Raw genomic sequence first — 21,832 nt, forward strand, 5'->3', positions numbered from 1 at the left:
CAGTTGTGGGCTAACCACTATTGTGTACAACTCCAACATAACCTCCTTGCTCTAATGATCTTTGCCTCGACTAATAAAAGCAAGAGTCCCTTGAGCCTTAACTACCCAATCAACTGCTCTACTGCCTTTAGGGATCTGTGAATAAGTACCCCAAGATCCTTCTGTTCCTCTGAGCTTCCCGTTTCCTGTCACTCATTAAATATCCCCCCCCCCACCACACACACTATCATCTATATAATTTATGTATATAACAAACAATAAGGGATCCAGCACTGAACCTTATGATTTGCCACTGGATACCGGCCTCCAGTCACTCAAACAGTCTTCTACCACCACCTTTTGTTCCTATTACTAAGTCAGTTTCGGATCCATCCCTGAATTCCATGTACTTCAACATTCTCAGTCAGTCTCCCATATGGGACCTTGTCAAAGGCTTTGCTAAAATCCATATAATCTATGTCAACTGCACTTCCCTCATCCACACATGATCACATTTTTGAAAAATTCTATCATATTTGTTAGGCATGGCCTCCTCTGCCATGCTGACTATCCCTCATCAACCAAAGCCTTTCCAAGTGGAGATTAATTCTCTCCTTCAGAATGTTTTCCAATAGTTTCCCCACCACTAATGTGAGACTCACCGTTCAGTAATTTCCTGGTTTATCTCTACCACCCTTCTTGAAAAGTGGAACCACATTAGCCATCCTCCAGTCAGATGATGGTGAGTTTCACCACTAAACATCATCCCCACCATGGAAATGTATGCGCCTCTCTTGCATGCTGCCGGCACTTTAAATTTTAGTTATAATTGCATGAGAAAGAGGAGGAAGCAAGAGAGAAGTGGCGCACACTGTTCTGCCACTAGGAACAGTGAGCCACTAATAGAATTCGGCCCCAAGTGTTTAATGCTGGTGAAATAGCTCCAGCGGTTTTTTGGTTCTGACAATAAGGCTTTTGTTACATTTTCACATTTACTGATTATGGTATTTCAGTGTTTAGCTAATAAATGAATAACTGGCCCAAGATTAGTAAAGGGATTGACACAAACTTTGAAAACCAAACTCTTTGGTCTCAGTGCTCAGTTGCTGCCTGAGAGCACATTTCATATGTACATCATTAACAAATATGTCTTTTCTTGATTGTTGGATATTGTGGTTTCTAGTTTATTCTGACCCAATTGCTCTTGACTTGTTATTCAGTCCTGTATTGTCTTGTTTCTCATTTGAAATTTTGTTGTTTTATTTCTCTTTGATAGTGGACAGATGTATAAAACTATTTAGAATCATAGAATGCTACAGTGCAGAAAGAGGTCATTCAGCCCATCGAGTCTGCACCAACCACAATCCCACCCAGGCCCTATCCACATATCCCTACATATTTACCCACTAACCCCTCTAACCTATGTATCCTGGGACACTAAGGGGCAATTTAGAATGGACAGTCAACCTAGCCCGCACATCTTTGGACTGTGGGAGGAAACCGGAGCACCCGGAGGAAACCCACGCAGACACAGGGGGTCTCCACACAGACCTCACAAACTCCACACAGACAGCAACCTGAGCCAGGATTCGAACCCAGGTCCCTGGAGTTGTGAAGCAGCAGTGCTAACCACTGTGCTACCGTGCCGCCCCCTTGGTGGAGTTTGAAAGATTCCACCAAGTTTCTGCAGTTTAACGCAGCTGGGATCCTATCCAGCTGTGTGACAGATGCCAGTCACCTCCACAATATCACTCAGCTCTGTCTCTGCCTTGGTCATATGCTGCTGATCAATCCTCACCCATAACTTTATTGCTGTAAACCTGAGATGCCAACACCTTCCTGGGCTGGCTTCCCATCCTCCAACTTACATAAACTTCAGCTCAGCCAGTCATCTGCTGCCTGTGTCCTAGTTCTCACACATATCCTATTTTTGCATCATTGCTTTATATCTCTCTCCTCCTTTAAGATGCTCCTTAAAACCTACCTGTTTGTCCAAGCTTTGACCAGCTGCCCTAATATTTCCGTATATGCTTGGTGTCAAATGTTATTTGATAATGTACCTGTCAAACGCTTTGTGACATTTCATTCAGTTAAAGATACTTCAGAAATACAAATTATTTTATTCATAAAATAAATGTTAAAATTAACTTGTCAAAGTAGAGCTGAAAGCTACTGTCTATCTTGTACATTTTCTCTATACTGCACTCTAAAGAAATTAATTGAAGTCCTTGAGGCATTTTGACTGAAAGGGTGTTTTATAAATGCAAATTTAGTTTTTTAAAAATAAGTCAGAAGGGATAGCGATACCTATTACTTGTTATATATTACAATTAGCCAGTGCAGGAACCTGTAAGCCATAATCCCCGAATGTAATGCCCTTCTATGTATTGGATGTATAATGGATGAATTGCATAACTGATTATCAAATCAGCCAAAAAAATAGGCTTGTTTAACTTATAGTAACTTGGGTTTCTTACAATTTGCAGGTTGGTATTAAATCATTATCCGGTATCATCAGCACTTATTATTGAAACATAATTTTAGGAAAGATTGATATACTTCACATGGGAAGAGTAATAAGTTTTAAAATTAATTACATTTCTCTATAACTTGCATTAAAGGGACAGTAATGAAGCTCCCTTATTAAAATAAACTATCTAGATGAGCCTATATATAACAATGTTATTGTCTGTTATAGTTACTAGTGGTAATCTGCATTCCAGGAAATTGCATTAACAAAATATGGATGTTGATAAAAGCACAAGTTAAGGCAATTATGTGGAACAGATGGAATTCACATAAAGCAGAGCATTTTTTCTGCATTAATAAATAAACTAAATTCAATATGTAGTCTTTAGTGTTGAAACTACGCTAAAATGTTCCCCTTTGATATCACTGGAGCAGCCTGAACAGAGAACTAAACATTTGTTACTTTTTTAAGGTGTAATTTTTAAAAATCATATTTTAAAGATTTCCATTAGGAAATAGAGAACTTCAAACATAAGAAATGGGAGCAGAAGTAAGCCATTTGTCTCCTCTTGTTAAGCAGAAGCCCTGTCTGCCCTCTCTGGTGGACGTTAAAGATCCCGTAGCACTATTTCGAAGAAGAGCAGCTGAGGCATGTCCTAATGTTTCAACAACTGACCCAATTAAACCGTACATACGTTATTTTGCAGCATTATTTTCCATACAGTCGCTCAGTAAACACCTGTTTCTTTTGGGCTGTACTCGATGCTCTGGAATTTGGCTACTCAAGACCTTTGAAATGTCCTCTTTTACTTCTGTTGGTAATTCTTCATGTGAAACTACTTCAATGTCAGTTTCTATCAGTGTGAAGATTTCCAGAAACAGAATCTGAATTTGTCTCTCTACATATGTATCACTAATTAACATTTCTAATGTAAATACTTAGAACCATAGAAAATTACAGCTCAGAAACAGGCCTTTTGGCCCTTCTTGTCTGTGCCGAACCTTTTTTTGCCTAGTCCCACTGACCTGCACTTGGACCACATCCCTCCACACCCCTCTCATCCATGAACCCGTCCAAGTTTTTCTTAAATGTTAAAAGTGACCCCGCATTTACCACTTTATCCGGCAGCTCATTCCACACTCCCACCACTCTCTGCGTGAAGAAGCCTCCCCTAATATTCCCTTTAAACTTTTCTCCTTTCACCCTTAACCCATGCCCTCTGGTTTTTTTCTCCCCTAGCCTCAGTGGAAAAAGCTTGCTTGCATTCACTGGTGAAGCTTCAGTGATTTCATTTCTTCAGGCTAGTACCTGGCTAGTATGATGTTGTAAACTATCTTGTCATCCATCTAAAATATTGGACCTGTTTTTGCCATGATAACAACAGATACTCATTTTTCATTGGCGGTGTAGCTTCTGGCTAATATTCTTTTTCCTTGAGTAAATATTCTCTCTTTAGAGTTTTGTTCTCTCCTAGCAATCTGTGCTTTTTGTTGTAGTTCGACAATCTCTGAAATATCAGATGGTATCAAAAGATCAAACTTTATTCTAAGCTTTTTTAAAGCAGCATCGCTGGTGAATTCTGTGTCGAGTGTGTGCAGTGCTCCTGTATGATATCAAGAAGTTATTTACTCATCTTGACAATGTCTATTGCTCTTTTGATGCCTTTAGTGAGTGTTTTAGTGATGGTATGAATTGTTTGGCCAATCCACTTGTTGATGGATGATACAGAGCTAACTTGATGTGTTGGATACTATTTCCTTTCAAGTAGTCTTTGAACTCCTTTGAAGTAAACTGTGTCCCATTGTCACTTACCATTTGCTCAGGTCTACGAAATCTAGCAAATATCTCATCCAACTTCTCAATGGTTTGTTTTGCTGTCGTAGATTTCATGATCACTACTTCCAGCCATTTAGAATGTGCATCTACCAATACTAGGAACATGTGTTCCTCTATTGGACCAGTCTGCCATGACTGTTTCAGCCATTCCCATGGATGTAAAGGTTGCAGCGGTGGAGTCTTCTTAGTTTTGAACAGGACTGACATTGCTCCACTTACTCTTTTATTTGTGCATTTAATCCTGGCCATCAGAAAAAAACTACATGCCATTTCCTTCAATCTTAGCACACTTGGATTTCCCTTGTGTAGCTGTTCAAGCATTCTTCCATGCAAGCGCGAAGGAATAATCTCTCAGATTCCCTATAGTAAAACTCCACTCTGCGCTGTAAACTCAAGTCCACTTGTGATGTAAGGCTTGAGGTCTGGGTTTTTAATTATGTGTTTCTGTCATCGTTGCTTTTAGGACCATATCCATAACCTTCCCCATCACTGGATTGGTTCTTGCATGTCTCTGAACTTGAGATGTCTGCCATTTGCCCGCTCCGATTCCAGTGGTGGGTGGGGTGGTAAAATTATGGCCAAAGTCGCAGGTACATTGTCCACTTGTGAGAAATATTAGATGTTAAATAAATTTTCTTCAGGTTCTTGCTTGATTTGTAATGGCAATCTTTGTAAAGCAACAGCATTTGCATGTTGCTCTCAACATGTTTAATGTTGTAGCTGTGGCATTGTTTGTTCATTCATTTCCACTTTTGCCTTAATACATCTGTTTAATGGTACAACCTCTTCTGTGTACATCTGTAGGATAACGTTTGGTGATTTCAACGACAGATGCTTTAACTTTTTATAGTTTATCTCAGACATCAATGATACTGTATCCACTTACATTTTGACTAGTTTACCATCATGTTTTGGGAATACCCAAAATCATGAATCGCCATGTACTAGCAAAACACCTGGGATTTCCTTCCCCTCCATGGTGTGTTTCGCGGCAGCAGGAGTCAATGTGCTGCTCACTGGCAGTGGGATCTTATAGTCCTGCCGTTGTCAATGGAGTCTCTCGTTAAATGCACCACTTGCTGCCGGGAAACCTGTGGTGGGGTTGCGCTATCCGCCCGACGAAGATTTTGGTGCTGGCACTAATTCTTGAAGTATGGCACATTATCTACTAAGGTTTCTTAATCTTTGCCTGACATCTGGTAGATTTTTCTTGCAGACTTGGATGTTTCCTTTTCCTTACACATTTTTGGTGTAGAAGTTTGCCATCTCCAGCATGCTTTGCCAAGCAGGCCTTTTTTGCAACAATTCCTGCACTTGTTTTCCCTACTCCAGCATTCCCCTGCTGAGTGTTCAACTTGTGCACATCAATGACATGCCTGTTGTTTTTGAAGACTTATTTTTAGTGGTTCCATTTGGTGGATCTTTGCCCCAAGTCCTATCTGCAAAGCCTCTGTCGCAGCCAGATCCATTGACACTGCAATGTCTACTGCTGATGTATGAGTCAGTGTTCTTTCAGTGAACAGCTTTCTCCGAATATCTTCGTTTCAGAGTCCGCATACCATCGTGGAGAGTGTCATCAGGCATCACACCAAATTTGCAATGTTTAACTCGCCTTCCTAAGATTGCCATGAACTATGAAATGCTTTCACTTTCCTCCAGGCTTCAGCGATAGAACCTAAATCTTTGCAGTAATGAGCAGTTTCGGCAAGAAATTCACTTCTAAGACCTTTGTAATTTCTTCATAAGTTTTAACTCCAGGCTTTGTTGGATGGACTAGACTTTATAGTAATGTAGAAGTTTTGCATCCCACTGAACAAGTTAATATTGGAATTTTTCTTCATATGAGTTTCAGATCTTTCAATCCTCATCAAATGCTTCCGTGGTACTATCTTTTCCTGCCATTTTTGGTTATCAGCTCCTGGGTTTTAAACTTTCTTCAGTTTTCTCCCTCTTTATCATACAATGCAAGAGATCATCCTAGCTAACAATGCCACAATTTTCCTTTCATATTGAACCTCTCTTTTTTTCCCCCGAGTAGTAGCTTCTCTTTAAGATCCCGCAGACCTTTTGTTTCTGAGAGCCTACACTCCTGCAGCCTGTCCTGCTTCGTCATGTGCTTGGAAGTCCATCCACTTTATTGAACGAAAATGAATTTAACTTTTGTTTCTTGCTTACTCATGGTTTTCTTTAAACCTTTTTGTAGTGTTTTCCAGGTTTCTTTCTCTTGCCTTCAATCAACTTTACAATCCGAAGTGCTGGGTTTCTTAGAATCCCGACTTTCATTGGTGATTTCTTCTTTATTATGTATCGACCAGAAGTTACCACTTTTATTAAGGAGATGCAACTTGTTCCAGGTTCAAGGCGGGAGAGCCACAAAAACCCGCAAATCTCTCTGCACATGTCACTACAGGTCACGTGACATTATACCAGGAGGGATGCAACCACTTTAAATACTTAACATCTTCCAAATCCATGACCACTACCATCTAGAAGGACAAGAGCAACAAATGCATGGGAGTTCCCCTCCAAGCCACCCACCATCCTGACTTGGATCTATACCCTTCACTGTCATTGAGTCAGAACCCAAGCATTCTCTTCCTTACAGCACTGTGAGTGTACCTACACCAGATAAATTGCAGCAGTTTAAGAAGGTGACTCACCACCACTTTCCTGAGGGCAATTGTCACAATGTTCATGCTCCAGAAAAGATTAAAAAGCAATCTAGTTCATTTTTGCTTTACCGCATTATTTATTTAAACAACTCTCAATGACATGTTGTATTTCTCTTTTGATACTATATAGGTAGACTGCTTTTAGATTGGTCCATAATGAACTTGTAGGTCTGTTCAGCCCTAAATTTTCTTTCATCCCCTCCCTCGCTTCCTTCGGAGATATGCTTTGACTGCATTTGAATTTCAGAAAACTCATGGTTATGAGGAATTGAGTTAAGAACTTAATGACCCGTTAAATGAACAGTGTTGTGTTACTCCTTCTAGAGCTGCAGTGGCTAGGCTACTGTTAATTGGAGTTGCATTAAAATTGGCCTAATGACTTGCTTCTGTGCTGTAAATTCTATGTTAAATTGAATATTCGTAAACTGCAGTGCATGAATGCAGAATTCAACATATTTTGCTGCAAGTTATTAAAGTATTTCTGACCCTGGAACACAAATTAAAAGGAAATGGCACAAACTTTCCATTTTAGATTAATGTATAATTAGTTTAATGCTTTGCGGGGGGAATGTGTGCTGCCAGCTGGATCCTGCAAATGGTGGTGTTCCACAGTTGTGCAGGTTTGCCTTGAGAATGTCAAATATTTCACATAAACTAAGTTGGATAAGTAATTCTGACCAAGTATTAGCTATGCCTGTTTTCATCTTTAGAGTTATGCTATAAATTATTTGCTTTATAGGAGTTGAAACTAAATCTGTAGCCTGCCTGTATAGCTTCATTTAATACCTGAGAAACAGTTCTTTGAATTATTGCTCAAGATCAGATTTACCAAAGTATTGCAATAATTCTCATTGAATCACCCAATATGATATGGAAACAATGATTATAACGATTTTGTTTATTTTACTTTAATTGGACTTTATTTGAATTGGCAACATCAATATTGAAACATCCAAATTTAGTGTTGGTGGGGAAGGTGGAGAGTTTTGGAGGCATGAAGGTGGAGTGCGGGGCCTGTTAAGGACCAGATCAGAAACTCCAAGGTATATTATGCAGTTAGTCTGGACCCCAATTTTTACATTTGATTTTGGCATTAGGGTGGGAATAAGGTATTTCACTCCAGGTATGATTCAAGTAACCCACTAGGAAGCTTTTATCAGTACACAGTTAGAATAAAACAATAAGAATTAACATAAGCTTTACCAATTAAAATACTTAAATATGACAAAGTATAATTTTTAATAGCTGGCAATTTCTGCAGTTCCAATTTAAAGCAATATCCCCATAGACATGCACCCTTCTTCAGAATTAGTTAGCACAAAAAACAAGTATGCTCATGTGGTGCTGGATTTCCAGCCTTTTAACACTTCTGGACAGAGATCCAGATAGCAATTTGCAGAGAATGATATATCCTCAAACAGCAGAATTTCAGAGAAATAAACCTAGTCTCTGGCAGCTCCCAATCTCCAGACTTCAGAGACAGAAAGGGATACTTCTCTCTGCAGTTTCCAAACAGCAACTAACCTCTGTGTAAGCCGAGCTCACCAAGTCATATGACCTTATCTGTCAATCAATCTAATGAAGTTCTACTCTGCAAAACCCCAGGGGAACCACTAAAACAACAACAGCATTAGTCCAGATTAAAACAAACATCCTAGCAATTAGAAGTAATAATGCTGCTGCAGTAACAGTACAGGGCTGTTGGACATAGACACAATGGCATTGGTAATAAAAAAAACCTGCTAAAACAGATCCTGCACAAAGAACACGACAAATACATTTCTTAACGGCACAGTATCATTACAGGCCTGCTTCCAAAGTAGAAATACTTATTAATATTGAACAGGCTGCCAAGTTGATCCTATGGCGGTAATACATAAGGAAGCGTCAAATGTATAAAACATTAATGTATAAGGGCATGTCAAATATTTAAACATAAATTAGAAACTAGAAGCAGGAGTAGGCCATTTGGCCCTTCGAGCCTGTCCCGCCATTCATTTTGATCATGGCTGATCATCGAATTCAATATCCTGATTCTCACTTTTTCTCCCATATCGCTGATTCCTTTAGCCCCAAGAGCTATATCCAATTTCTTCTTGAAATTAGACAACGTTTTGGCCTCAACTACTTTCTGTGGTAGTGAATTCCACACATTCACCACCCTCTGGGTGAAGAAATTTCTCCTCACCTCAGTCCTAAAATGTTTATCCTTTATCCTCAAATTATGACCCCTAGTTCTGGACTCCCCCACTATCAGGAACATTCTTTCTGAATTTATCCTGTTTAGCCCTGTTAGAATTTTATAAGTTTCTGTGAGATCCCCTCTCACTCTTCTGAATTCCAGTGAATATAATCCTAACCGACTTAATCTCTCCTCATGTGACAGATATTGAATAAGAGAAGTCAAATGTAAACTCCACTGGAAGTAACCAGGTGCTTGTGTCCCAGGACTGAATGTCATTTGTGATCACCGATGTTTGAAGTCTACTTTCGGCAGATCCAGTAAATGGACTGATTTCATAACTGGCTTGATTGGCTTCAGGCGTATACAGTGTATATTCCATGCAATATAATCCATTAACAAAGGGAGCTTTATTAGTAATGCACTCTCATGTGTACAATTAAATCCATTAATAAAGGGAGCTCATTAGCCTTCACCATTTTATATTCTATTCACTATATATGTAATGTTAAATTTGATTCATAAGAATGTGGACACACTTATGGGCTGGCTGTTTATGATGAGAAATGAGTAAGAAATGTTGAAGATGTAACAATTACTCCAATTTGGCATCAATGGGGTAAGAAAAATAATTATTTAAATTATGCACATTCACATTTTATTAACTTTGGATTCTTTTATTGTTTAGATGTTGATGAATGCACTACTATTCCTGGTTTATGTCATGGAGGTGAATGTTCCAACACTATTGGCAGTTACTTTTGCAAGTGTCATCTTGGGTACCTGCCCACTGCTGATGGTTCAAGATGTGTAGGTAAGTGATGGGGAAATAAATGGAATAAGGAGTCCAGCTAAGTCAGATTAGAGCAGTAATGTTATTTTTCAATCTGGCTTCGCAGATATTGTTTGTTGGATTATCCAGTAAAACAAGTTAAAGTTTGGTGATGAAATCTTAGAAATAAGTATTTTCAATTTTAAATTAGTTCGTTTAACCATTTTTTTAAAATAAGAAACCCAAAACTTGAAATGCAGGGCACAATAGAGATTGAAGAGAATTTAACAGAAGACTTGTATAATTGGATGGCTTGGGTTAGTTAGCAGGGAGAAGAATTTCAGATTAATTCACTGTTATTTCATGATGTGATTTCAAAGTAAACGTAAAAATAGCCATTGAATAGTGCCAACTTTGGATTTTAAAAGTAGGAGGGAATGATTTGTAGTAAGAAATGATGGGGAAGATCATGGTTTTAATTCCGAAAAGCCTGAAGTATTGTTGGAGATAGTAATTGGATCTTGAGGAACAGGTGTAAAAATCAAAACAGAAATTACTAAAATAATCGATGACCATATTGACAGCATAGAAGGAAGACTTGTGCCAGAATTATTTGGCTGTTTTGATAGACACCTAGGTCTTTCAGTTATCCTATCCTACTGGTGTGAAATACTCTGGCATAATTATATATGTAACTGATTGGAAATTGCTTTGTGAGTCACCTTTGATTTATGCTAATTACTAAATATTAATTATTTTGACACAAATGATGTCAAAATGCCCAATTCAGATGATCTCAGAATGTCTGAATGCCTAAATATCTTGTACCATGCAACTTTTTCTAGATGCTTTGATTATTTTAGAATTCCTTGTGTTTTTACTGTTTTTTTTAAAAATAGTGTGGGGAAATAATCTTAATTCTAAAATAAGAAAAAAATACATCATGCATGATCTCCGAAACACTTTAATGGCATTTTTATCTTTTACTAATTTTGTTAATAAAATTTTGTTTTAGCCACAAGCATGCATGAAGCACTAGGCATATATCTTTCCCACCTCTTTCCAAGTAACTCACTCAGCCTCTCATCATACATCAACTCTCTCATCCCACCCAGGGTATTCTAGCGAATCTTCACTGTATTGCCTCCAATGCAAGTATATCCTACCTTAAATATGGAGACCAAAGTTGGAGAGGATATTTGTGTTGCAATATTTCTTTATTCTTATACAACAATCCCCTTGTAATAAAGACCAACAAGCCATTTGCCTCCCTAATTGTTTGCTGTACCACCATACTAACCTTGTATGAGCACACTCGAGTCTCTATGAACATCAATTCTTACAAATTAATCATCTTGTTTAAGAAAAATTCTGCGTTTCTATTCTTTTGACCCAGAGTGAATAACCTCTAACTTCCACACATTATATTCTATCTGCCATCTTATTTATTCACATCACTTGTCTATCTCATTTCAGCCTCACTGCTGTGTCCACCTCACAGCTTACATTTCCATTTATCTGTGTATCTTCAACAAACTTAGATACATTACTTACTAACTCTTCATCTAAATCATTAATATGGATTTTTAAATAGCTGAGGCCTGCCAATTTGAAAATGCTCCACTTATACCTACTCTTTTGCTTCCTATCTATTAAATAATCCTCAATCCACGCTAATATATTATCTCCAACTCTATACTTGTGCATCAACCTTTTGTGTGACACCTTATTGAATGCCCTTTGGAAATCAGTTTGTCAGTTGCCAAATTGTAAGTGTACTACTTCTTTCTCATTGTATAACTTCCAGAAAGGCTTACAAAAATTAATTCCTTTGTTGCCCCAAAACTTGACTATTCCAAAGCAATCCTGGCTAGTCTTCCATAATCTACCCTCCCTAAACCTGAGGTCATCCAAAATACTGTGGCTTAACTCGAAACATGTCCAGTTCAACTTTCACCCATGTTCTCACGACATAAATTGGCTCCCAGTCAAGCAATGCCTTGATTTTAAAATTATCATTCTTGTTTTGAAATCCCTCCATGGCCTCACTCCTTATTTCTGTAATCTTCGTCAGCCTCCAACCAGCCAAGATGTCTGCACTCCTCTTAACCTGATCTCTTGAGCATCGCTAATTTTAAGTGCCCTCCTATTGTTGGCCATGACTTCATTGTCTAGGCCCTAATCTCTTTTGTGAAGTTTTTGGTCATCTGACCTAATATCTCCGGTTCGGAGTCATGTTTTGTTTTTATAATGCTCCTGTGAAGTTCTTGGGATATTTTATATGAATTGCAGCTGCTGCTGTTTGTATGAAACCTATTGAAGGTGTAAATGCACCAGAGTTTTAAATTGCAACTGTCACTTGCCACACTGGAAAACTTAATACTGTTTGTTTTTACAGCAACACAATCATAGAATCCCTACAGTGCAGAAGGAGGCCATTCGGCCCATCGAGCCTGCACCGACCACAATCCCACCCAGGCAGTATTCCCACAACCCCACATATTTACCCTGCTAATCTCCCTGACACTAGAGTCAATTTAGCATGACCAATTAACCTACCCTGCATATCTTTGGACTGTGGGAGGAAACCAGAGCACCCAGAGGAAACACGCAGACACGGGGAGAATGTGCAAACTCCACACAGACAGTGACCCTAGGCTGGAATTGAACCCGGGTCCCTGGTGCCGTGAGGCAGCAGTGTTAACCACTGTGCCACAATGCTGCCAGGGCACACATAATAATGAGTTGTGTTAAAGTTGCAGAAATGGGTTTGAGTATGGGTGTCACTCGCTATTTGTTATAAGCCCCTAATTGAACAAAGAAAAATCAACCACCTCACTGGATAAAAGGTGAGCTAGCTAGATGGGTGGAGAACTGGCTTAGCCATAGAAGACAGAGGGTAACAGTGGAGGGGTCTTTTTCCGGTTGGAGGTCTGTGACTAGTGGTGTTCCGCAGGGCTCTGTACTGGGATCTCTGCTGTTTGTGATATATATAAATGATTTGGAGGAAGATGTAGCTGGTGTGATCAGTAAGTTTGCGGATGACACAAAGATTGCTGGAGTTGCGGATAGTGATGAACATTGTCAGAGAATACAGCAGGATATAGATAGGCTGGAACATTGGGCGGAGAAATGGCAGGTGGAATTTAATCCAGATAAATGCGAAGTGATGCATTTCGGTAGATCTAATGTAAGGGGGAGCTAGAAAGTTCATAGAAACCCTACAGTGCAGAAGGAGGCCATTCGGCCCATCGAGTCTGCACCGACCACAATCCCACCCAGGCCCTACCCCCATATATTTACCCGCTAATCCCTCTAACCTACACATCCCAGGACTCGAAGGGGCAATTTTTAACCTGGCCAATCAACCTAACCCGCACATCTTTGGACTGTGGGAGGAAACCGGAGCACCCGGAGGAAACCCACGCAGACACGAGGAGAATGTGCAAACTCCACACAGACAGTGACCCGAGCCGGGAATCGAACCCGGGACCCTGGAGCTGTGAAGCAGCAGTGCTAACCACTGTGCTACCGTGCCGCTATACAATAAATGGCAGAACCATCAGGAGTATAGACACACAGAGGGACCTGGGTGTACAAGTCCACAGATCCTTAAAGGTGGCAGCACAGGTGGAGAGGGTGGTGAAGAAGGCATATAGCATGCTTGCCTTTATTGGACGGGGCATAGAATATAAAAGTTGGCATATGATGTTGCGGCTGTATAGAACGTTGGTTAGGCCACACTTGGAATACTGCGTCCAGTTCTGGTCGCCACGCTACCAGACGGACGTGGAGGCTTTGGAGAGAGTACAGAAAAGGTTTACCAGGATGTTGCCTGGTATGGAGGGTCTTAGCTATGAGGAGAGATTGGGTAAACTGGGGATGTTCTCCCTGGAAAGATGGAGGATGAGGGACGACCTAATAGAGGTATATAAAATTATGAAGGGCATAGATAGGGTGAACAGTGGGAAGCTTTTTCCCAGGTCGGAGGTGATGAACACAAGGGATCACAGGTTCAAGGTGAGGGGGGCAAGGTTCAACACCGATGTCAGGAGGACGTATTTTACACAGAGGGTGGTGGGGGCCTGGAATGTACTCCCAAGTAAGGTGATTGAGGCGGACACGCTGGGATTGTTTAAGACTTATCTAGATAGCCACATGAACAGACTGGGAATAGAGGGATGCAAACGAATGGTCTAGTTGGGCATATGAGCGGCGCAGGCTTGGAGGGTCGAAGGGCCTGTTCCTGTGCTGTATTGTTCTTTGTTCACCTTACATTTGGATAGGAGCCGCATATCAATCTGACCACGATTATGTTTATCAGAATATATTTTAGTTGCTGGGTTTCTGACGACCGAGAAGCTGAATGGCCATTTGCTCAACCAAATGAGAAAATAGTCTACTGGTTTGTTGTCTCCTTTTTTTCCTGTTCTCTCTGGTTGCCTCTAAACGATGATATCTTTAGATCTGTGTGACCACTCTGAGAAGCACTATGAAAGTAGCACCAGCCTTCAGATGGACAGGGATCCAATTGCTCTTAAACTTTTCTGGGGAATCTAGTGATCCAGTGAAGAATTTGGTTTTGATTAGCTGGCAGTTGGTGGGTTTTGCAAAACCATTGAGATGCGTGAGTGATGGGCAGTGCTGCATGGTTGCCAATGAGGATTGAAATTTTGCCAAGCTGGGATAATGCAGCAGCATCCAAATATGTTCAGCTTTTATCTTAATCCATTTGTTGAAGCAAGCGATTGAAAGGAATAGGATGCGTTTGGCATAAAAGGAGCGAATTCATGAGCCAAAGGTCTACTAAATGTTTGGGCATTGTGTTCAGAAATGGCAGGCAACAGAGTGTAAGAAAGGCAAGAATCATAATCCAGGAGCTAATACATGGGGATTTGTCAATTATTTTCTCTCCCCAAGCGTCCTAATATATCAATTCTGATAAAATAGAAACAGGTATACTCTTGAAATTTGTTTCTTTTTAAAATAAACTAAACACACTGTCAGAAACACAACACTTCAGTTAGCGGATTGTCAACACCCTTTGACAGATTGTGAAGCAGGCTTGGTTTGCAGAATAGTTAGATTGCAAAACCCCTATGGAGCTGCTCTCCTGACTCTGGCTCTGTGTACATTGGTCTTGACTGCTGACATTTCAAAACCTCAAACCTATTTTCAAAGGATAGAACCATAGAACCATAGAAAATTACAGCTCAGAAACAGGCCTTTTGGCCCTTCTTGTCTGTGCCGAACCATTTTATGCCTAGTCCCACTGACCTGCACTTGGACCATATCCCTCCACACCCCTCTCATCCATGAACCCGTCCAAGTTTTTCTTAAATGTTAAAAGTGACCCCGCATTTACCACTTTATCCGGCAGCTCATTCCACACTCCCACCACTCTCTGCGTGAAGAAGCCCCCCCTAATATTCCCTTTAAACTTTTCTCCTTTCACCCTTAACCCATGCCCTCTGGTTTTTTTCTCCCCTAGCCTCAGCGGAAAAAGCCTGCTTGCATTCACTCTATCTATACCCATCAAAATCTTATACACCTCTATCAAATCTCCCCTCAATCTTCGACGCTCCAGGGAATAAAGTCCCAACCTATTCAATCTCTCTCTGTAACTCAGCTTCTCAAGTCCCGGCAACATCCTCGTGAACCTTCTCTGCACTCTTTCAATCTTATTTACATCCTTCCTGTAACTAGGTGACCAAAACTGTACACAATACTCCAAATTCGGCCTCACCAATGCCTTATATAACCTTACCATAACACTCCAACTTTTATACTCGATACTCCGATTTATAAAGGCCAATGTACCAAAGGCACTCTTTACGACCCTATCCACCTGTGACGTCACTTTTAGGGAATTCTGTACCTGTATTCCCAGATCACTCTGTTCAACTGCACTCTTCAGAGTCCTACCATTTACCCTGTACGTTCTACTTTGATTTGTCCTTCCAAAGTGCAATATCTCACACTTGTCTGCGTTAAATTCCATTTGCCATTTTTCAGCCCATTTTTCTAGTTGGTCCAAATCCCTCTGCAAGCTTTGAAAACCTTCCTCACTGTCCACTACACCTCCAATCTTTGTATCATCAGCAAACTTGCTGATCCAATTGACCACATTATCATGGTGCATTTGTTTTATTGGGTGAATATGGTGATCTGTTTGCCACATAACTTGGACACCGTTCTCTGTGTAGTACCACTTCAATCTCTTTCAGGCATTTGAAAAGACTCCCCAACAATATTTAAGGTACATTTCATTGCCACAGAGCAGAATGGTGAAATCAATTGTAAGATTGTGGAGATTGAAATAACCTCCAAGTTAGATCTTTACCCCATCATTGACAGGCGACTAGTCTGAGTGGCTGATCCTAACAAGGTAAAAGTTCATTCCTCTGAAAAATTGGCAGATTTCTATCCACCAGGAAAACTCGCTCAACTGATTCACATATAATAGCTTAGTTCAACCAGCTAAAAACTGGACAAAATACAATTTTGTGCTTGTCACAAAATGTGCAGAAAATATATTAATGCATTGAAAAATGAACTCTGGAGGTTGTGAAGATAATTCAGAGAATGGCAAAGAAAAATAGTTCTAGATTTTAGATCATTACTATGAAGGGAAGTTAAGGGGAATATTTTCCTATAAATTTATCAGAAGAGACATGTTACACTGCAACAACTGTGCATTGCTAGAGAAGGGAGGAAATGTTTAATGTAGTGGATGAGTTGCCAATCAAGTCGGTTGTTTTGTTCTGGATTGTGTCAAGTTTTTTGAGTGTTGTTGGAGCAGTATTGTAGATGGTGGACAGACTTTGGGGAGTCAGGAGGGTAAGTTTTTAATTTTAGCCTCTGACCCTCTCCAGTTAAGTTTCTGGTCAACAGTAATCCCCAGGATGTTGGTGCTGAGAGATTCAATGATGGTAATGCCATTGAGTGTCAAGGGGAGACAGGTTATATCCTCTCTTGTTGGAGTTGGTCATTGTCTAACATTTGTGTATTATAAAAGTAAATTGTGACATATCAGCCCAAGAATGAATGTTGTGCAGGCCTTCCTGCATATCGATTGCTTCAGTGTCTAAGGAATCCTACACGGCATTGAACACTGGAATAATCACCGAACATCCCCGCTTCTGATCCTATGATGGAGGGAAGATCACTGTTGAAGCAGCTGAAAATGTTTGGGTCTAGGATACTACCCTTAGGAACTCCATAAGTGATGTCCTGAGACTGAGGTGATTGAGATCCAAAGTCCTTCCTCTGTGCCGAATATGACTCCTCCAAGTGGAGAGCTCTCCCCTGATTCTTATTGGTTTTACTTTTTGCCAGGACTTGTTGATGCGCACTTGATCAAAGGCAGCCTTGATGAAGGATAGCCATTCTCACATTCCCTCTTGAATTCAGCTCTTCAGTCCATGTTTGGGCCAAGGCTGTAATGAAGTCAGGAGCCGTGTGGTCCTGACAGACCTCACTTAGACATCAGTGAGCAGATCATTGCTGTGCGAGTGCTGTTTGATGACACTGTCGACAGCACCTTCCATTGCTTTATTGATGATCAAAAGTAGATTGATGGGGAAATAATGGCTATGGATTTGTCCCATTTTTGTGGACAGGACATACCTGGGTTATTGAGTAGATGTCAGTATTGTAGCACTAGACCATCTTGTTTGAAGGCATTGCTAGTTCTTGAGCTCAAGTCTTCAGTACTACGGCCGGGGTTTTGTCAGAATATTTGTGGTGCCACCTTCTCTTGTTAGTTATTTAATTATCTACTTTGCACACGTGGTCGCATATTGATACTGTCATTAGACAAGTAATCTCGAGATTCCGACTAATGCTCTGGGACATGGGTTCAAATTCCACCATGGCAGCTAGTGAATTTTAAGGGAAGCAAAGCTGATCTCCTTATCCTGTCTGGCCTATGTGTGAATCCAGACCCACAACAATGGGCCTCTTAATTGCCCTCTGCAATGGCCTAGCATGCCAATTGGTTCAAGTTAATTAGGGATGGGCAATAAATGCTGGTCTTGCCAGCAACATCCACATCCCATGAAAGAATAAAGAACAAAAAACATTCATGATTTCATGTGACCAGACTGCAGAGCTTTGATCTGATCCATTGTTTGCAGGATCACTTGGCTCTGTCCATGTTGCATGTTGTTCTGCTGTGTAGCGTGCATGTAGTCCTGGGTGGTAGCCTCAGCCTACAATCTGAGGCTGTTCCTGGCATACTCTCTGCATTGCACTATAGTTGATCCTATGGATTGAGGGATATAGCAGGCCGTGAGTTATAGATTGTGGTTGAATACAATTTTCCTTCTGCTGCTAGCCCACAACACCTCATGGATGCTCAGTTTTAAGTTGCTAGATCTGTTCAAATGGTTGTGGTTCCACACAACATAATGGATGGTATCGTCAATGTGAAGACTTGACTTCAACTCCACAAAGATTGTGCAATTGTCACTCCTATCAATACTGTCGTAGACAGCATCTGTGATAGGTAGATTTGTGAATATGATCTCAAGTAAGTTTTTTCCCTCTTGTTGGTTCCCTCACTACCTGCCACAGATCCAGTCTGGCAGATATGTCCTTCAGGACTCAGCCATCTTGGTCAGAAGTGGTATTAATGAGCCACTCTTGGTGGTAGACATTGAACTTCCACTCCACCTAGAGTACATTCTGTGCCCTTGCTATCCTCAATGCTTCTTTCAAGTGGTGTAGATAAAGGAATACTAATTCATCAGCTGAGGGAGGGATATAGGCAGTATTCAGCAGGAGGTTTCCTTGCCCATAATTGACCTGATGCCATGCGACTACATGGGGTCCAGAGTCAATGTGGAGAACTTCCAGGGAAAACTTCCTCCTGATTGTATACGACTGTACCACAGCTCTACTGGACCAAATTGTGGTAGAATTGAAGTGCAAAGAGGAGTAGAAATTAAAATGGAATTCCGAGAGTAAACTATGTAGAAGTATCATTCTAGCATTGGCACAGCAGCCATTGTTGATTACTTCAGTTCAATAGGAGCTTCAGGAGTCAATGGCTTGGAAGTGCAGAGGGTATTGGCGGGTCACAGCTGAAACTACATTTGGCATACCTCAACAGCATCAAATATCAGTGAATGAGCTGAAGCTCAGGTTTAGAACAAAGAGTGTAACTGAAATGTGCCACATACTCCAAAGTTTATGGTACTAGACAGCCACCTGGATCTGCTATTGGAGGATACAAAAATGAGAACCTTTCAAAGAAGTTCACTTCCATTACAGCTTCTGGTCATGGCATAAAATCTTTTATCCCCTCTATCTTGTGACTTCTATCATTTTTCAGTTACTCTGCCCTCAGATCTTTCCAAGCTCAACATGAAACCCACTTCCTTCTCCTGACTGAACTTTTTATTCATTTATTGAATTTGGGCATCATTGACCACCATTTATTGCAAAGGGGCGGCACGGTAGCACCGTGGTTAGCACTGCTGCTTCACAGCTCCAGGGTCCTGGGTTCGATTCCCGGCTCGGGTCACTGTCTGTGTGGAGTTTGTACATTCTCCTCGTGTCTGCGTGGGTTTCCTCCGGGTGCTCCGGTTTCCTCCCACAGTCCAAAGATATGCGGGTTAGGTTCATTGGCCAGGTTAAAAATTGTCCCTGAGATGTGTAGTTAGAGGGATTAGCGGGTAAATATGTGGGGGTAGGTCCTGGGTGGGATTGTGGTCGGTGCAGACTCGATGGGCCGAATGGCCTCCTTCTGCACTGTAGGGTTTCTATGTTTCTTTCTATGTTTCTAAATCCCTAATTACCCTTGAGAAGGTGGTGGTGAACTATCTTGAAACGCTGTAGTCCACATGATGAAGGTACTCCCACTATGCTGTTAGGGATGGAGTTCCAGGATTTTGATCAAATAATGATGAAGAAACGTTGATATAATTCCAAGTCAGAATACCACCAAAACTGGAAATTGCTGGTATTCCCACATGTGGCAGCTCTTATCCTCCTGTGTAGCCGAGGTTGTGGGTTTAGGAGGTGTTATCAAAGGAGCCTTGGGAAATTAAAATTGTTAATGGCATGCCTATTCGGGTCCCATGCTTGCTAACTTTGCAGGCCAAGATCATAGGCCATCCATCAGAAACTAGATCAAAATAAAAGGCATTATTATAAATAAGTAGTTTGACCAGAGCTATGAACATCAGATGTCAGAGAGAGAAATCAGATTTTAAAAATCTACGATTCAAGTTTCTAGGAGACCAGATCACCAACAACCAGCCCTGGTCCCTCCATGCCGACGCTATAGTTAAGAAAGCCCACCAATGCCTATGCTTTCTCAGGAGGCTAAGGAAATTTGGCATGTCTGCTACGACTCTCATCAACTTCTACAGATGCACCATAGAAAGCTTAGTATGACTCCTGCTCTTTCCAAGACCGCAATAAACTACAAAGGTCGTGAACGAAGCCAAGTCCATAATGCAAACCAGCCTCCCATCTATTGACTCTGTCTACACTTCCCGCTGCCTCGATAAAGCAGCTGGCATAATCAAGGACCCCACGCACCCCGGACATGCTCTCTTCCACCACCTTCTGTCAGGAAAAAGATACAAAAGTCTGAGGACATGTACCAACCGACTCAAGAACAGCTTCTTCCCTGCTGTCATCAGACCTTTGAATGGACCTACCTTGCACTAAGTTGATCTTTCTCTACACCCTAGCTGTGACTGTAACACTACATTCTGCACTCTCCCCTTTCCTTCTCTATGAACGGTATGCCTTGTCTATATAGCATGCAAGAAACAATACTTTTCACTGTATTCTAATACATGTGACAATAATAAATCAAATCAAATCAAGTGGACTACTTTGTCCTAGGTGGTGTTGAACTTCTTCAGTCCCTTTGAAGCCGTACTCATCCAGGCAAGTTGAAAGTATTCTATCACACTCCTGATTGTGCCTTGCAGATGATGAACAGATTTGGAGGAGTCAGGAGGTGAATTCTCAGCCTCTGACCTCCACCTACCTCGTATTAAGTTGATCTTTCACAACACCCTAGCTATGACTGTAACACTACATTCTGCACCCTCTCCTTTCCTTTTCTATGCACGGTATGCTTTGTATAGCGTGCAAGAAACAACACTTTCACTGCATACTAATACATGTGACAATAAATCAAATCAAATAAAGTTGAAAGCAAAGCAGCATTTCTGTTTTAGCTATTACACTCTTCACTGATTTACAACATACTGTGAAAGAGTAAAAGCTTAGGAAGGAATTGATGTGTGTTCAAGACGACCGAAGTCTTCTGCATAACAGCAGTAATTTATTCAAACCTTATACCAACTAATTATAAAAATAAAGGGCAGGTTAGTAAAAATGTATTTCTACTGTAGATGGTGTGTGGAATTATCTGCTATTAATTTTTATCAAAAAACAGTCCATAAGTGATTTTAGTAAAATTGATAGTTCCTTGAAAAAAGAATATCAACAGAAATGGTGACTGAACAGTAGCATGAAATTAGACAAGGTACCTTGTGAAAAAAAAAGATAGCTGTGCCAAGCAATAACATCTAATCATTCTATCATATAAGGAGATTGGAGAATTTCTTTCAAATTACTATTGCAAAGAAATAGGTTACCACCTAATCCAGGTCATTCTCCATTCAAATACTAAAATGTAGACATAAGATATGAGGGTTTTCACAACATTTGCAGATGGAACATCAGTAAGCAAGTATGCAAAATTATATCTAACATTTGCTGCGGAAATCTGTAATGACCTTGACGTTTGCAAAAAAGAACAAAGTGTCTGTTTCTAATAATTGTTTGGCTTGCTTAAGACATTGTTCTGGTGTTAGTAAGCTGTTGTACGTGCCATATGACATACATCCTTTCACAATCTTTTAACACACTTCTACAGATTTCATTTCTAG

General features: G+C 40.6%; 1 protein-coding gene across 1 annotated transcript in view; it reads left to right on the forward strand.

The window, feature by feature from the left end:
- fbn1 (fibrillin 1) overlaps positions 1-21,832 on the forward strand; it is a 413,386-nt gene that overhangs the window by 150,317 nt on the left and 241,237 nt on the right. Inside the window, exon 8 of the mRNA XM_078200149.1 lies at positions 9,828-9,953. Coding sequence (XP_078056275.1) covers positions 9,828-9,953 — 126 coding nt within the window. The remainder of the gene's footprint in view (positions 1-9,827; positions 9,954-21,832) is intronic.

Source organism: Mustelus asterias, chromosome 29, assembly GCF_964213995.1.
Source record: "Mustelus asterias chromosome 29, sMusAst1.hap1.1, whole genome shotgun sequence".
In the NCBI taxonomy this organism is placed as follows: Eukaryota; Metazoa; Chordata; class Chondrichthyes; order Carcharhiniformes; family Triakidae; genus Mustelus; species Mustelus asterias.